Source organism: Pristis pectinata, chromosome 10, assembly GCF_009764475.1.
Source record: "Pristis pectinata isolate sPriPec2 chromosome 10, sPriPec2.1.pri, whole genome shotgun sequence".
Classification (NCBI taxonomy): domain Eukaryota; kingdom Metazoa; phylum Chordata; class Chondrichthyes; order Rhinopristiformes; family Pristidae; genus Pristis; species Pristis pectinata.
The window spans coordinates 1,515,860-1,534,800 of NC_067414.1; the positions used below are offsets into that span (position 1 = coordinate 1,515,860).

General features: G+C 45.0%; 1 protein-coding gene across 1 annotated transcript in view; it reads left to right on the top strand.

The window, feature by feature from the left end:
- Positions 1-1,330: 1,330 nt before the first annotated feature.
- Positions 1,331-18,941, top strand: part of myom2b (myomesin 2b) — a 118,266-nt gene continuing 100,655 nt past the window's right edge. Inside the window, exons 1-4 of the mRNA XM_052024836.1 lie at positions 1,331-1,452; positions 12,106-12,234; positions 13,750-13,892; positions 13,983-14,136. Of these exons, the coding sequence (XP_051880796.1) occupies positions 1,331-1,452; positions 12,106-12,234; positions 13,750-13,892; positions 13,983-14,136 (548 nt within the window). The remainder of the gene's footprint in view (positions 1,453-12,105; positions 12,235-13,749; positions 13,893-13,982; positions 14,137-18,941) is intronic.

The following is an 18,941-nucleotide window of genomic DNA, read 5'->3' on the forward strand; positions in this document are numbered from 1 at the left end:
AAAAAAAACTTGCAGCAGCATCACAGGCATGTGGGTACAGACAACATGCAGAACATAAATTGTACATAGATTATACAAGACAGTGAAGAGGGGAAAAAAGGCAGTCAGATAGAAATTCCATGGCAGTGCAAGAGGTGGTCTGTAGTGTTCTGTTGCTGAGGTAGGGTCAGGGTTGTGCCGGTTGGTTCAAGAACTGGTTGTAGGAAAGTAGCTGTTTCTGAACCTGGTGGTGTGGGACTTCAGGGTTCAATGCCAAATTCGAATTTCAGAAAGCTCGCTCTTGCAAATGTTTCCTTTTCTCCCTCAACTGGTGTTTCTGATTTCATCCACCTCCCTACACCTAACTTCACCACCTGTTACTTGTGTCGTTTGATCTCCCCTGGTCCCACCCAGTGATTAACCTCCCTCTTGTTCTTTCTAACCCTCGCCCCTCCCTGCAAATTAAAACTCTTGTTTGTATTTCTTCCAGGTCTGAAAGATCATCAACCTGAACACATAACATTGTTTCTCTCTGCACAGATGCCATTCCATTCACTGAATGATTCCTACACCTGTTTGTATTGAAGGTTTAGAACCATGTACCCAAGGAACATTTGATACCATGTCATCCAGAACAATGTTTTGTGTGCGAGTGAGGGAAAATTGATTCTGAATCAACAACAGATGGAAGGGATATTTGTTGCAAATATTGCATTCAGTTACAAAGAATCTTGTGAATTTTAGTTGTACATAAACTTATATAAAAACAAAGGAAAACATCTAGACTCTTCAGATTTTTCATGTTTTGTTTTCCCCCACATTTATTCCACACCCCAATGAAGCAGAAAGGTAATGGAATTGGATTCCCACTCTTCACAGCTTGTCACAAGTGAAGAACGGTACTGATTGTGCCTGTTCAACTGAAATGTTATAAACTTAGTATTTCGAGTTGCTTCCCTTTGAGTTCTATTTTTCTGTTCCACTTTCCTTTCACAGTTCAGCTACTCCTCTTCCTTGTGCTAAATTTCATTCCATAAATTGCCACTGAAATTCCTTGAAGGTGTTCTGGGTCACAGAGAATCCTGCAGTTTTTTAAATTGTACCCAAGCACTTGCACTCTCAGGTTCTTGTGGAAACTGAGTTGGAGGAGGCTGCATCTGGCACTGTGTTCAAAGGACTAATTCCTTGAGTTTAATGGTTTGTTTCAATTAACAACATGAAACAAATGTTGAAAGATAAATTATAATGCATCTGGTACTTGTATCAGAGTTGTTCTAACTTGACATTTTCAATATCTTAATTGGAATATTTATGGTTTTCCTTTAGGTTTGGTTAAAGACATCTGGTCACCATGGCAACAAAGATATTGCCATTTTACCAAAAGAGGCATAAGCATTACGACTACAACTACCGCAGCTCTGACCGCAAAAGCCTTGTCAAGCGGTACACCAGTAAAAGCAGCTCGACCAAAAGGTGAGGAGCAGTGGGCTGTTCCCCTCCTGGATGGGACAGTCGTGTACAGCGTTGGTTAGTTCTGGGACAGCTGACTGATCTTACAAAGTTATTGTCCACAGATTATTCATCTGGCAACAGACCCTTTGGCCCACAATGTCTGTGCTGTCCAGCATGCCAGATTCAAACTAAACCCTTCTGCCTGTCTGTGATCCCTTTCCCTCCATGACCTGCATATTCCTGTCTGTCTAAATGCCTCTTAGATCTCACTGTTGTCTGCATCCACCACCACCACCCCTGGCAGCATGTTTCAGGCACCCACCACTCTGTAGTTGGAAAAATAAAACCTGGCCCACACATCTCCTGTAAATGTTCCCTTTCTCACCTTAAATGCATGCCCTCTAGTATCTGACATTTCTACCCTGGGGGAAACAGATTCTGACTGACCCTAACTATGCCTCTAATTTTATAAACTTCTGTCGGGTCTCTCTAATTTTCTAACACTAACTCCTGAGCCTATTAAGCCTGTTATAATCTACACTGCAACAACTTCCTCTTCCCTTGACTGAAGTTTGAGATTTTTACTTTTTCCAATAACTTGCCTGTCTGTATTTAATTCTCTACATTCTCCAGTATTTCAAGTCAAGAAAACCAACTAACAAATTTGATTTCAACAGCACAAGATTGTCATTCCCATAACAATGCTTAATTCCTAATCTCCAGGTTTGTAATTGTGTATTAAAGTTGTCTGGTTGAAATGCTTGAAGCAAGTGTGCAGACAAATAATACTGCAATATAATGTGTGTGCACAGAATCAGGTGGTCAAGGTCCCATGGACATTCCTGGGAATTCTGAGGTTGATACTAATGTAAATATGAAACTGCTCTTTACACATTATTCACTTAAACTGCCATGAGATTTACATGTGTTCCAAATAAGGAATAAAACCAAGACTTGTTTGTTTTTCCTCAGGAAGAAGGAATAATGGATACCATAGAACCATACAGCACAAAACAGGCCCTTTGGCCCACCATGTTGTGCCATCCATCAAACCACCCTCACACTATCTAACCCTTTCCTCCCGCATATCCCTCTCTCACATTCCTCCATGTGCCCGTCCAACAAACTCTTGAACCTGTTCCAATTGGTAGAATGTTATTTGTGGGATGTCAACAATAGAATCTGGACCAGGTCTATCTATTTCTCAGTATGTTATCAGTAACTTGGATGTAAGAATAGAGCATCGTGTATCCCAGTTTGCTGACTAAATGGTTATGTGCCATCTCGAACAGGAGCAGAAAATGTGAAAGCACAATCAAAGCTGAGGGGTGACCTGTGGAGGTGTATAAACCATGAGGGGTGGGGAAAGGATGAATGGTCAGTCTTTCTCCCAGGGTAGGGGAGTCCAAAACTAGAGGGCACGGGTATAAGGTGACATGGGAGAGATCTAAAAGGGATCTGAGGGGCAACTTTTTCACAGGGTGGTGAATATGTGGAATGAGCTGTCAGAGGAAGTGGTAGAGGTGGGGACAATTAAGATATCCAAAAGACACTGACAAGTACGTGAATAAGAGTTTTAGAGGGACACGAGACTGCAGGTGCTGGAGCCCTGAGCAACAAACTATCTTCTGAAGGAGCTCAGCAGGTTGAGCAGCATCTGTGGGAGGAGTGGAGTTGTCAATGTTTCGACCTGAAGAGTTGACAATTCCTTCCATCCCACAGATGCTGCTCAACCTGCTGAGTTCCTCCAGCAGATTTTGTTGCTCAAGGTCTGGAGGGATATGGGCCAAACACTGGCAAATGGGACTAGCTCAGGTAGGCACCTTGGTTGGCATGTATGAGTTGGGCAGAAGGGCCTTGTAAAAAGTTGGGTAGAGTTCTGGGTCCAACAATGCAGGAAGGGTCAAGGGCAGGCACAGAAAAGTCAATGAGATGTTGATATTCATTCCAAGGCCAGTGGAGTGACAAGTGTAGAAGTTGTCCCAACTCTGGATTGGCCCCACCTCCTGTAGTCTTCAGTCCTGAATGCCAGACCTTGAAGGATGTATTGAGTGGAGTGCAAAATCCTCAATGATACTGGGACCAGTGGGGTTGCATCATGAATGTGTTGTATAGACTGATGTTGCTGCTTAATCCTCTGGATTCAAAGATTGAAGTGAGATGCAAGATGATTTGAACATTTGAGGAGGTGCTTATAAAAGGAAACAGTTTGCTCTACTGGAGTTCAGAACACATTAAAGTTTCAGTAAGGGAATTTTGGGGGTGAGATCAGAAGGTATTTGAAAGCAGAGCTCAGTGTAACTTGAGACCACTCTTTCCCAAAATGTTGATGATTCATTGAAATATTTAGGAAGTGGTTGGGGCAGGTATATTAACAACATTTAAAAGACACTTGGGCAGGTCCATGGATAGGAAGGGTTGAGAGGGATATGGGTCCAGCTTAGTTGGGGATCTTGGTCGGCATGCTCTGGTTGGGCTGAAGGGCCTGTTTCTGTGCTGTGTACTGACCTTGCAGCAACACCTCTCTTTCATGTCTACCCACATCACATCACATCTCCTGTCCAAGCACATCTGATGTCTTCCTCATCTAGATATTTTTAGTTATTTATTAGTCACATGTACATCAAAACACAGTGAAATGCATCTCTTGTGTAGAGTGTTCTGGGGGCAGCCTGCAAGTGTTGCCATGCTTCTGGTGCCAACATAGCATGCCCACAACTTCCTAACCTGTACATCTTTGGAATGTGGGAGAAAACCAGAGCACCTGGAGGAAACCCACAGGGAGAACGTACAAACTCCTTAAAGACAGCAGTGGAATTGAATCCAGGTCACTGGCACTGTAATAACATTACACTAACTGCTACACTGCTGTGTGTTTTTACACTCATTCCTGGGCCTTCTCTCACTCTCCTTACAGCAGGAAGGGCACAGTACCCCAGGGACAGGCAGGTACATCTCCAACCAGGTAGGTGGCCCCTGCAGATTCTCTGGTGTCTGTGTGCACTGGGCCTGGAAAATAGAAGTCTTGTGCAGTGTGGTTACATCCACTTGCCTTGTACACAGCAAGTGTTCATCTGTACTAAATGAGTGAAGAGTAAAACAAAAATGGAATATTTCCCCTTCATTATTCCAATTCGTTTCTTTAATCTCCCATGGAGTCTTTACCTGCTGTTGGAAGGTGCAGTGGGAGAGCAATGCTGACTTTGGGGTCAGTTACCCCAAGGGAGTGCATTGATGCATCTTGAGGTGGATGTCCCACAGCTCAGTGGTGAGGGAGATGTGGATGGGTGCAGTTGTGGGACCTGCCCAGCTCTCCCTGCATAATATACCTTCATATTGTCAAAGAACAGCATACTAAAGCAAAGTCTAGGTCAAGTTTATTGTCATCTGCACAAGTCTACAGGTGCAATGAAAAACTTACTTCCAGCAGCATCGGACACAAGAGGCAGTGATTAGGGTTGTGTTGGCTGATTCAAGAACTGAGTGGTTGAAGGGAAGTAGCTGTTCCTGAACCTGGTGGTGTGGGACTTTAGGCTTCTGTACCGCCTGCCCAATGGTGGCTGTGAGAAGATGGCAAAGCCCAGATGGTGGGGATCTTTGGATGTTGTCGTCTTGACCTAGGTTCAATCCTGACCTCTGCTGTCTGCATGGAGTTTACATGTTCTCCCTGTGACCACATGGGTTACCCCCAGGTGCTCCAGTTTCCTCCCATGTCCCCAAAGATGTGAGTTTGGCAGGTTAATGGGACATTATAAACTGTCCCCAGTGTGTGGGTGAGGGGAAGAATCTGGGAGTTGATGGGAATTTGGGGAAAGTGAAACGGGATTAATGCAGGGTTAGTGTGAATGGGTGATTGATGGTCAGCACAGACTCAATGGGCAGAAGGGCCTGCTGTATGTCTATGACTCTTCAACTCCAGTAATGATTAGGCAACCCAAATGTGGCACATGCTTGCAGGCCCTTACTGTGGCCATGTACTGTGAATGTGACCATAAGGTATAGGAGCAGAATTAAGCCATTCAGCCCATCGTGTCTGCTCTGCCATTTGATCATGGCTGGTTTTTTTTCTTTTCCTTCCCCTCCCCCACCCCCGCCCCCTCCAAAACCCCATTCTCCCACCTCCCCTTGCCAGTCAAGAACCTGTTAACCTCTGCCTCCACAGCCCTCTGGCAGTGAATTCCAAGTCCTGCAGATTCCCTGCCTTGGTAACTCTACCTGTCCCTGCCTTTTGTATCATCTACAAACTGTTACTATGATAGGATGGTGGTTCACAGTCCCACAGTGCTCAGCAACTGGTTGCCATGATGAAGTGGGACGGGGCTGTGAAAGTCATGTGGTGGGGTGATCCAGTCAGACATATCAGATGTTCCTGGCTACAGGACACCACGGTCCTGCTGCTGTTGCAGTTTGTCCTGCATCTCTGCTGAGGTTGCTGCTGGAATTACCAGAGGCTTTCAGCTGATCCTTGCACCCGTGTTCAGCTTGAAGCTTCTTTGAAATCCCTCAGTCGACAGCCTTCCAATTCCTCAGGCACATCTCATGGGCTCCACTTACATAAATCAAAATGTAAAGCAAATCCAAACATTCCTCTAATTGGTACAATCCTCCAGCAGTTTGCAAATGATTTGTGAGCTTTTTAAAAATAATTGACTCCCTCATCTGCTTTTAATTGGGGAAAAATGTCCAATTTTGAACATTAAAGGTGTGAATTGCAATGATAACATCTGATTTGGGGGTTTTGATCACTTCATGTTGTTCGCACTTGGAGTCATGGTGTCACACAGCAGGGAAATGGGCCATTGACACTGACATGTCCATGCCTGCCATCTATACCAATTCTGTTTACCCACACTTGCTCTGTTTCTTCAGTGAATCAAGTGCTAGTGTTGTGTAAGATCAACTTGGGTAAAGTCAGCTGAATCCATTGGTCTAACTATAACTCTGTAAGTCAGCCTTTAATGTTTTGTATGCAAGGCCTTTTAAGAGGAATCAAGTGGAAGAGGTCCTGTAATCTCCATCTCCAGGATACCTCAGTTAACTTAGAAACAAAGGACTGCAGATGCTGGAATCTAGATGGAAAAACACGATGATGCCGGAGGAACTCAGCAGGCCGTGGAGAAGAGGCAGTCAATGTTTCGGGTCAGGACCCTTCAGGACTGAAGATGGGAAAAGGGGAAGCCCAATATATAGGAGGGAAAAGCAGAGCAGTGATAGGTGGACAAAAGAGGGGAGGTGGGGTGGGCACAGGGTGATAGGTAGATGCAGGTAAGAGATGGTGATGGGCAGGTGCAGGGGAGGAGGGGAGAGCAGATCCACTGGGGGATGGGTCAAAGGTAAGGAGGGGGGGGAAAGGGGGTAGAAAAGAGTCTAGGAAAGAAACATGGTTGGGGGGGGGGCAGTTGCTGAGGGGATTACTGGAAGTGGGAGATTCAATGTTCATGCTGTCAGGCTGCAAGGTTCCAAGACGGAAAATGAGGGGCTGTTCCTCCAGTTTGCACTTGGAATTCTCCTGGCAGTGGAGAAGGCTGAGGACTGACATCTCAGCGATAGTGTGGGAGGGGGAGATGCAGATCGCGGTTACAGATGGAGCGCAGGTGTACTGTTTCTCAGAACACCTGAACGGGACCAAGCAAGTGACTCCTGGATAATTGAGCTGGGGGAAAAGATATTGTTTAAATATGACCGGTAATGTGCTACTTAACACATCAACCAGTCCATTCAGAGGATCCAGGGTCAAGTAAAACAGTAGAGAATGTGTAGTGGAGTTGGCTTTGTCACAAAGCCAAGGGCCCAAAGGAAAGGCTGCCAGGAGGTGAACAGTAAGGATCAACAGTCATCAGGGCTGTGACCAAGGTTATTCACTGTTTGGCATTTGGAAGTGGTGAGGAATGAATCTATGTTGAGGAATACTGCAAAGGTGGGCATATATTATGGGATGTAAGTGAATTCTGGCACAGGTATGTGCCAGCTGTTACATTCCTCAAGAATAAGGGACTTGTTTATGACTTTACTAAAATGGAGAACAGCTCTGGGACCTTGGAAACAAATCAGGAAAAGAAGTGAGGTCTTAAAACCAGAACACAAACTCACCACACGCTGATGGAACAGAAGTTCCCAGCTATCCACTATATCAATGCTGCTTGTAATTTTGTCCACCTTTCATCATGCCTACCCTCCCTCATAATTTTTTTTCCACTCCTCACTCACCACCTCACCCACCCCCCCCCCCCCCCCCCCTCCCCAATAGCCTCCACTGTTCACACACTTGGTTACACAGAACGTTACAGCACAATACAGGCCCTTCAGCCCATGATGTTGTGCTGACATTTTATCCTGCTCTAAGATCTATCTAACCCTTCCCTCCCACACAGCTCTCCATTTCTCTATCATTCATGTATCTAAGAGTGTCTTCAATGTCCCTAATGTATCTGCCCCCACAACCTCTGCTGGTAGTGCGTTCCACGCATCCACCACTCTGTATAAAAAAAAAACTTACCGCTGACATCCCCCATATATCTTCCTCCAATCACCTTAAAATTATGCCCCCTCGTGTTAGCCATTTTTGCCCTGAGGAAAAAGTCTCTGACTGTCCACTCGTTCTATGCCTCTTATCTTGTGCACCTCTATCAGCAGCTCTCATCATCCTCCGCTACAAAGAGAAAAGCCCTAGCTCGCTCAACCTATCCTCATGAGACATGCTCTCCAATCCAGGCAGCATCCTGGTAAATCTCCTCTGCACCCCCTCTAAAACTTCCACATCCTTCCTATAATGAGGTGACCAGAACTGAACACATTACTCCAAGTGTGTTACCTTGTGGCACTTGAACTCAATACTCCAACTAATGAAGGCCAACACATCATACGCCTTCTTAACAACCCTATTGATCTGCATTGCAACCTTGAGGGATCTATGGATGTGGACCCCAAGATCCCTCTGTTCCTCCACACTGCTAAGAGTCCTGCCATTAACCTTGTATTCTGCCTTCAAATTCAATCTCCTGAAGTGTATCATGTCACACTTTTCTGGGTTGAACACCATCTGCCACTTCTCAGCCCAGCTCTGTATTCTATCAATATCCTGTTGTAACCTACAGCAACCTTCTACACTATCCACAACACCACCAACCTTTGTATCATCAGCAAACTTACTAACCCACCCTTCCACATCCTCATCCAAGTCATTTATAAAAATCACGGAGCAGGGGTCCCAGAACAGATCCCTGTGGAACACCACTGGTAACCGACCTCCAGGCAGAATACACTCCATCTACTACCACCCTCTGTCTTCTATAGGTGAGCCAATTCTGAATCCACACAGCCAAGTTTCCCTGGATCCCATGCCTCTGGACTTTCTAAATGAGCCTTCCATGAGGAACTTTATCAAACGCCTTCCTAAAATCCATGTACACCACATCCACTGCTCTACCTTCACCAATGTGCTTTGTCACATCCTCAAAGAATTCATTCGGGCTCGTGAGGCATGACCTGCCCCTCACAAAGCTATGCTGACTGTCCATAATCGGTGACCATAACATGATAAGTTTTTATCTGCAATTGGAGAGGGAAAAGGGCAAATCAGAAGGGTCAATTTTGCAGTTGAACAAAGGAGACTATGGAGCCATGAGGGAGGAGCTGGCTAAAGTTGACTGGGCGGCATCCTAGCAGAATTGTCAGTGGAAGAACAATGGCAGGTATTCCTGGGAATAATGCACAAGGTGCAGGATCAGTTTATTCCCCAGAGAAGGAAAGACTCAAAGAGGGGAAAGGGGCCACCGTGGCTGACAAAGGAAGTCGGAGATAGCATTGTGTTAAAAAGGAAGAAGTATGGCAGAGCCAAGCTGAGTGGGAAGATAGAAGATTGGGAAATTTTTAAGGTGCAGCAGAATTTATCTAAAAAGATAATTCGGGAAGAAAAAATGAGGTACAAAGGCAAGCTAGCCAGGAATATTAAGGAGGATAGCAAAAGCTTTTTTAGGTATGTGAAGGGAAAGGAGTTAGTTAGGAACAATGTTGGGCCCTTGAAGACTGAATCGGGTGAAATTATTACAGGAAACAGGGAGATGGCAGTCGAATTTAATAAATACTTTGGATCTGTCTTCGCGGGGGAAGACGTAAGAAATCTCCCAGAGGTAAGGATGGACAAAAGGCAGAGGGTGACAGAGGAACTGAAGTGGATTGACATTAGGAGAGAAATGGTGATGGGTAGACTAATGGGGCTGAAGACTGACAAATCCTCAGGTCCAGATGGTCTGCATCCCAGGGTACTAAAGGAGGTGGCTCTAGAAATTGTGGATGCATTGGTGATCATTTTCTGATGTTCCTTAGATTCGGGGTCAGTTCCTGAGGATTGGAGAATGGCTAATGTTATCCCACTTTTTAAGAAAGGAGGGAGGGAGAAAACGGGGAACTATCGTCCAGTTAGCCTAACATCTGTGGTGGGGAAGATGCTAGAGTCCATTATTAAGGATGAAATAACAGCATATTTGGATAGCAATGATAGGATTGGGTCGAGCCAACATGGATTTACCAAGGGCAAATCATGCTTGACTAATCTACTGGAGTTTTTTGAGGATGTAACTAGGAAAATAGACGAGGGAGATTCAGTGGATGTTGTATACTTCAACTTTCAGAAGGCATTTGATAAAGTGCCGCACAGGAGATTGGTGGGTAAAATTAAGGCTCATGGAATTGGGGGGCGGGTATTAACATGGATAGAAAACTGGCAGATAGGAAACAAAGGGTAGGGGTGAATGGGTGTTTCTCAGAATGGCAGGCCGTGACTAGTGGGGTGCCACAGGGCTCGGTGCTGGGACCACAGCTGTTTACGATCTATGTTGATGATTTAGATGAAGGCATTGTGAATAACATTAGCAAGTTTGCTGATGATACAAAGTTGGGTGGCAGTGCGACATGTGTAGAGGAAGTTAGGAGAATTCAAGGTGATTTGGATAGGTTGGGTAAGTGGGCAGATACTTGGCAGATGAAGTTTAATGTGGCTAAGTGTGAGGTTATCCACTTTGGGAGCAGGAACAGGAAGGCGGATTATTATCTGAATGGTGTGGAGTTGGGTAAGGGGGAAATACAAAGGGATCTAGGAGTCCTTGTTCCTCAGTCACTGAAAGTGAATGAGCAAGTGCAGCAGGCAGTGATGAAGGCTAATGGAATGTTGGCCTGTATTACAAGGGGAACTGAGTACAAAAGAAAATTTTTTTGCATTTGTACAGGGCCCTGGTGAGACCACTCCTGGAGTATTGTGTACAGTTTTGGTCTCCAGGGTTAAGGAAGGATATCCTGGCTATAGAGGCCATGCAGCGTAGGTTTACGAGGTTAATTCTGGGGATGTCGGGACTGTCTTAGGCTGAGAGGTTGGAGAGACTGGGATTGTACACGCTGGAATTGAGAAGATTGAGAGGGGATCTGATTGAAACATACAGGATTATTAAGGGATTGGACAAGATAGAGACAGGAAATATGTTCCAGATGTTGGGGAGGTCCAGGACCAGGGGGCATGATTTAAGAATAAGGGCTAGGCCATTTGGGACAGGTGAGGAAAAACTTCTTCTCCCAGAGGGTTGTGAATTTGTGGAATGCACTGCCTCAGAGGGCAGTGGAGGCCAATTCTCTGGGCACTTTCAATGAAGAGCTAGATAGGTTTCTTATAGATAGGGGAATCAAGGGATATGGGGACAAGGCAGGAACAGGATATTGATTGAGGATCAGCCATGATCTCAAAATGGTGGTGCAGACTCGAGGGGCTGAATGGTCTACTTCTGCTCCTATTGTCTATTGTCAGCCTATGCTTCTCCAAATGCCCATAAATCCTGCCTCTAAGAATCTTCTCCAGTAATTTGCCCACCACTGAAGAAAGACTTGGTTTGTAATCCCCAGGGTTGTCCTTACTCCATTTCTTGAAAGAAAGAACAATATTTGCCACCCTCCAATCATCTGGCACTACTCCTGTGGCCAGTGAGGACGCAAAGATCATCGCCAAAGGCGCAGCAACCTCTTCCCTCACTTCCTGTAAAACTTTGGATATATCCCGTCCGGCCCCGGTGACTTATCTATCTGAATGTTTTTCCATTGAAGTTCCAGCACATCCTCTTTCCTCACGTCGACATGCTCTGGTATATCAGCTTGTTGTACACCATCCTCACTAATGTTAAGATCTCTCTCTCTGGTGAATACTGAAGTAGAGTATTCATTTAGGACCTCCCCTACCTCTTCTGACTCCAGGCACATGTTTCCACTTTTATCCCTGATTGATCCTACCCTCACTCTAGTCATCCTCCTATTCTTCACATACATCTATAACACATTGGGGTTTTCCTTAATCCTACTCGCTGAGGACTGCTCATGCCCCCTTCAAGCTCTCCTGAGCTCCCCCTTGGCTACCTTGCAACCCTCCAGAGTTCTCTTCCTGTATCAGAATATGAAGGGGTTTGCAAAATTTGAGGAGCAATTTACTTTGCCTTAGTCAGTTTAGTAAAATTGTAGATGTGTTTGGCAGAAATGAGCTTACAGTTCTGTAATATGCAACTGCAGGAGAAATTATCTCTGTATTTAACTTGTTATGGTATTAGTTAAGGAATCGCTGATAATTTATAAGCTGGTTCAGGATTAAATGTGTCACTTCCCATATTTGACAGGAATATTTACTTTCTCTTCATCCTTCAGGTCTTCATCGGAACTTCAAGTGTCTTCAGTCACATCCCAGACTGCCAAATTCAGTCCTTGTGCCAAGAGGGTCTGCCATTATCCTGTGGATGAAGTTCCTGAGTACACCATGCCTTCATTTACCAGCAGGTATTCCTGTGCATTGTGGAGATACAAGAGACTGCAGATGCTGAAATCTAGAGCAAAAAACCAAATGCTGGAGGAAGTCAGCGGGTCAGGCAGCATCTGTTGGGGAACTGGACAGTTGACTTTTTGGGGCGAGCCCTTCATCTGCACTAGACCCAGTCAGCCCCAAAACTATCCTCTTGTACTTGAGGATAACTCTACAATATTGCATTGCGTTTAAGTTTGGACTGAAAACTAAATCAACTCATCTTCCATTCTCTCTGTAGAATTTTAGAAATCTGTTTTAAGGCTTAATGGTAGACTAAGTTTAAACAGGGCACTTAAATTATGATTTGTTTGGAGTTACCATGGGCTTATGAGGGGGAAATCATATTTGACAAATATTTGGTGGGATACGGACCATGTGCAGGCAGAAGAGATTTAGTTTAATTCAGCATTGTGCTCAGCATAGACATGGTGGGCTGAAAGGCCTGTTCCTGTGCTGTACTGTGTGTTGTAAACGTGTTAAAGTTTTGGGATGGCATTTACTGATCTACTGAGCTCCTCCAGCATTTAGTGTTTTGATGCCAATGCATCACGTTAACACCGAGAATAGATACCATGTAGAACTTCCTATAACATGGCTAATTTCTTCAAGTGACTTGTTCCTCACCCTGGCATGTTAGCAGACTGGTATTTTGTGCTCCCGTGTTGCCCCTTAACACAAGTGCAGGCAGTCACATTGTAAGCTCTGAGAGGTTGCAATGCCACAGGACTGTAGTCAGGCAGTTTCCAAGCCTTGCTGTCCATTCCTCCATGGTTCATACATACCTGGATCAGCAGGTAGTACTCCTGGGTCCACTTCTCCGTGCTCTCAGAAGAGGGAGGAACAGTGGAGGAAGTGTGCTCTGACAGGGAAGATTATGTTTGTTTTATTGGAAAAGTTATTCTGCACCAACCACAATATTTCATAATGATTAAGTTCTTGTTTGAAAGTAAAAGTTTCATGTTTCTATTTATTGAGAACTCTGTCATTTGAGAACCTCCTTCATGTGCACAATGAGAGGAGGGTGCATTCTGGCACAAACTAATCCATGAACACTGAAGTGGGACATCTTTAGTCAGTTTGTACACATTTCCCAGTGCGTTTTTCATATGTGCGTCAAAGGCCCTCCGAGGTCCTTACATTGGTATGGCTTGGCTTTGGTCACGTTGCAATGTAATCAGCTCAAAGTGAACGATAAGTTGTCAAGTGGCCGCCTGGTTAGCAGAACCGGACGAGACAGTTGGTAATATGCCAGGTGTAAAATTAACTTTGGGACCATAACCCAGGCAGGCGATGCCAGTCCAACGGCCAGTGGCAGCTCATCAGCAGCCTCCGGCTGGGCACTGCTGTAAACTCTCAAATGTTAATGGAAAGGTGTCAGGGTGGCACTCTGCACAAGAACCAATGCAGCTTGTGATGGTTTGTGTTCAAGCTGACCCTCGGAAGGAATGATAAAAGGTTCAGCAATGTCTTGTCCATTTTGTGATTGACAGAGAGGGGGAAGAGGAGCCACGCAAGGTTAAACCAAGATCCTTTCCGTATGGCACCAAGCTCAGGGCCATGGAGGATGAGATTGCCAGGCTGAGCAGATCTGCTCATGAACAAGCAGACATGCTGGCTCTCAAAAGAATGGTAAGTCTTCCATTTGACCTTGTTTACTGGATTGTAGTGATGGGCCTGAGGTGATCCAGTTCAATATCCCTCTCAAAATCTCTACAACAGGAAGAGGAGAGGACAGCTTTGCAGAGACACATCCGTGAGGATACAATATGCCGTGCTCCTGACTTCCTCGTCCGGTTAAGGTCCCACACAGTCTGGGAGAACTCCTTTGTGAAATTGTTTTGTACAGTCCAAGGATTTCCGACACCTTTAGTCAGATGGTAAATTGTGTTGGTCTTGAACGTGGGATGTGCATGTGGACAGATGTGACCAGATGTGTTAACTGAAGCTTCTAACACCACCTGTTCAGTGTTTCAGCTGATGAACTGCATGGTAGGGTGCCACTCTCAAACCAGAACTACACCCTTGCAGCAGATGCACAAGTAGCAACTAACTATAGGCTGTATTAACATAAAAAATGCAGGGGATTTCAAGAAGACAAGTTTTTACAATCTATATCCTTAAAGCCACAGCTTCAAAAACATTTTGGATAGGGAAGGTTCAGAGGGATATGGGCCAAACTCAGGCAAGTGAGTCTAGCTTTGATGGGCATCTTGGTCAGCGTGGATGATTTGTGCTGAAGGGTCTGGTTCTGTGCATGTCCCCTGAGAAAGTCCCTGATTGTTGCCCATCTCTATTGAAAGTGGGTACACAAGGAGACAGTGGTTAAGAAGGCTTATGGAATGCTTGCATTTATTAATCGGGGTATTGAGTACAGGAGTCAAGAAGTTATGATGCATTTGTATAGAACTCTGGTTAGCCCGCACTAAGTATTGTGTGCAGTTCTGGTTACCTCACTACAGGAAAGATGTCGAGGCTTTAGAGAGGGTGCAGAGGAAGTTTACCAGGATGCTGCCTGGATTAGAGGGCATGTGCTATCAGGAGAGGTTGGACAAACTTGGGCTCTTTTCTCTGGAGCGGTGGAGGCTGAGGGGTGATCTGTTGGAAGTGTATAAAATTATGAGGGGCATAGATAGGGTGGACAAGCAATATCTTTTTCCCATTATTGAGCGATCCAATACCAGAGGGCATGCATTTATGGTGAGGGGGGTAGGTTCAGAACAGACGTGAGGGGTACCTTTTTTTAACTGAGAGTGGTGCTAGAATGCATTGCCTGATAGGGTGGTGGAGGCAAAATCATTGGGGGCTTTTAAGAGGGGCTTGGATGGACATGTGAACCCCAAGGTGTTCTACAAGTATGTGAAGGTCAAGAGGATAAGATGTGAAAGAATAGGGCCTATCAAGTACAGCAGTGGAAAAGTGTATGGATCCGGAAGAAATAGCAGAGGTACTTAGTGAATATTGATGTAAAGTATTCATTATGGAAAAAGATCTGGGTGACTGTAGCGAGGACTTGCAGCAGGCTGAAAAGCTTGAGCAGGTAGATATTAGGAAAGAGGAGGTGCTGAAACTTTTGGAGGGCATCAAGTTGGATAAGTCACTGGGACCAGATGAGATGTACCCCAGGTTGCTGTGGGAGGAGATTGTGGAGCCTCTGACGATGATTTCTGCATCATCAATGGAAGACTGGAGAGGTTCCAGGAGATTGGAGGGTTGTGGATGTTGTTCCCTTATTCAAGAAAGGGAGTAGGGTTAGCCTGGGAAATTATAGACCTGTGAGTCCTACTTCAGTGGTTAGTAAGCTGATGGAGAAGATCCTGAGAGGCAGGATTTATGAACATTTGGTGAGGTATAATATGATTAGGAATAGTCAGCATGGCTTTGTCAAGGGTAGGTCCTGCCTTATGAGCCTGATTGAATTTTTTGAGGATATGGCTAAACACATCGATGAAGGGAGAGCAGTAGATGTAGTGTATATGGATTTCAGCAAGGCATTTGTTAAGGTACCCCATGTGAGGCTTATTGAGAAAGTAAGGAGGCATGGGATCCAAGGGGACATTGCAATGTGGATCCAGAACTGGCTGGCCCACAGAAGGCAAAGAGTGGTTTTGAAGGATTGTATTCTGCATGGAGGTCGGTGACCAGTGGTGTACCTCAGGGATCTGTTCTGGGACCTTTACTCTGTGATTTTTTTTATAAACAACCTGGATGAGGAAGTGGAGGGATGGGTTAGTAAGTTTGCAGATGACACAAAGGTTGAATGTATTCTGGATAATATAGAGGGCTGTCAGAGGTTACAGCGGGACATAGATAGGATACAAAGTTGGGCTGAGAAGTGGCAGATGCAGTTCAACCCAGATAAGTGTGAAGTGGTTCATTTTGGTAGGTCAAATATGATGGCAGAGTATAGTATTAATGGTAGGACTCTTGGCAGTGTGGAGGATCAGAGGGATCTTGGGGTTTGAGTCCATAGGACGCTCAAAGCAGCTGCACAAGTTGACTCTGGTTAAGAAGGCATATGGTGTATTGTCCTTCATCAATTGTAGAATTGAATTTAGGAGCCGAGAGGTATTGTTGCAGCTGTATAGGTCCCTGGTCAGACCCCACTTGGAGTACTGTGCTCAGTTCTGGTCGCCTCACTACAGGAAGGACATGGAAGCCATAGAGAGGGTGCAGAGGAGATTTACAAGGATGCTGCCTGGAATGCGGAGCATGCCTTATGGAAGCAGGTTGAGGGAACTCAGCCTTTTCTACTTGGAGCGACGGAGGATGAAGGGGGACTTGACAGAGGTGTATAAGATGATGAGAGGTATTGATAGGGTAGATAGTCAGAGGCTTTTCCCCAGGGCTGAAATGGTTGCCACAAGAGGACGTATGTTTAAGGTGCTGGGGAGTAGGTTTAGTGGGGATGTCAGGGGTAAATTTTTTTACTCAGTGGTGATTGCATGGAATGGGCTGCCGGCAACAGTGGTGGAGGCGGATACGATAGGGTCTTTCAAGAGACTTCTGGATAGGTACATGGAGCTGAGTAAAATAGAGGGCTATGGGTAAGTCTAGTAACTTCTAAGGTAGGGACATGTCCGGCACAGCTTTGTGGGCTGAAGGGCCTGAATTGTGCTGTAGGGTTTCTATGAATGAGAGGAAAATGGAGGGATTATGGGTATTCTGTAGGTGGGAGGGATTAGCTTTGTCGGCACAACATTGTGGGCCGATGGGCCTGTTCTGTGCTGTTCTATGACTATAACTCTGTTAGCCACAGTTCCTAATTATTTTAGTTATTAATTTAGTTATTAAGTTAGATTAGATGCTTTAAAAATCACATCAGTGTTTCTACTTCCTCAGAAGGCTAAGGAAATTCAGCACATCCTTGATGACCCTCTTAAATGTTAAAGATGAACTCTTGATCTCCAAGCTACCTCATTATGGCCCTTGCACCTTATTGTCTGCCTGCACTGCACTTTCCCTGCAACTGTAACACTTTATTCTGCATTCTGTTATGGTTTTCCCTTGTACTACCTTGATGCTCTGATGTAATGAAATGATCTGTATGGATGGCATGTAAAACAAAGTTTTTCACTGTACCTCAGTCCAGGTGACAATAATAAACCAATAACCAAAGGAAATATTCCTGAAGGGCCTTGAATAGCTGCTGCAGGTAATTATCACGGTGACAATCTCCAGAAAGGACTGTTGCCTGTGTCTCAGCTTACACCACATTCTGGTGGCCCTTTAACCTTGTGTTTATTGAAGGTTTCCCAGCTGGAACAACTTGATTGTTATAACATCGTCCCCGCTCTTCACGCCTCTTCCTCATTATCTTCCCTCAACCCTGAGTTACCTGCGGTCTTCCGTATCTTCCCCCTGACGTGTAATCTGGTTTCAGACAGTGTGATGACGGCCTTGCCTTCAGCCATCCGCGTCTCAGCTCTAGACTTCCTTACCTCTGTGTCTGTCTGACCACCTGTAAAATGTCCCATTAAAATTGCCTCTTTGACCAATCATTTGTCTGCTGCCCTCACACCTTCTGCTTGCTGTAAATATTTACCTGATTACATTGATGCACTTGGGTCACCTTTAGCCTTGTATTATAGAAGATGTTCTTCTTATGTGTTGCTTTAGAAGAGCGACTGGCAGCCACTCATAAGTCTGTGAATTTGAAGACTTGTCCTCATCTTCCTGACTCCAAGAACTGTACCAAATTGAGGAAATTGATTACAAGGTTTACAAATATCACCAATCATTTCATGTGGGCATTTTGAATCAATTTATTCTGATTCACCCGCCATCTCCATTTCCACTGCCCACAAGGGACACACCCTTTGCGATCTTCTTCACTCTGTAAATAATAATCGTTGAGCCTTAAACTGAGACACTCAAAGCTGCAAATTCCAATTAATGAAGTCCATCTGTGAATACCTACGTGGTCCACATTCCAGCCTATGCTATTTTTATGCATCAACTAAGATAATGAGGTTAACAACTACCTAAATATAACATCAACAGGAATGTAGCGTGCGAGTTATCGGCATTGATAAGTGAACTTTTCCAAACAGAGCTTTGCTCCTGTTTTCTAATTATACAAAATGGAATTCAAAAGAACAAAGTGTTGAGATGGGTCCAGGTAAACAGCAGAGCAATTCCCACCACAACTGGTGGGAGAAGGTCAAACTACCCTCGCATTGTCCGTGTGTGGTCATGTTGGGTACAACTTAAGGTTGCAGTTGGAAGTATTGCAGTGTGCAGGGGTCCCTGAGCCAATATGTGGCTTGGGTCTCCTCGTAGAATCCTCCACTGATGGATTTCAAGTTCAAGTTTTTTTTTTGTCATGGACATACGTACCCACAGTATAAATGCAATGAAGATTAGCTTTTTGCAGCAGCTGCAGTTCTGACGTGGTCTGTGGTTTTACTGGGACGTTCAGCCTTGGGATCCCCACCATCTGGGCCATGCCATCTTCTCACAGCTACCATCGGGCAGGAGGTACAGAAGCTTGAAGTCCCACACCACCAGATTCAAGAACAGCTACTTCCCTTCAACCATTAGGTTTTTGAACCGATCTGTACAACCCTAACCCTACCTCAGCAACGGAACACTACGGACCACCTCTTGCACTACTGTGGACTTGTCTCTGATTGTTTTCTTTTGCAAAAATGTCTTGTTTTACAGTTTTTTTTTCCACTGTCTT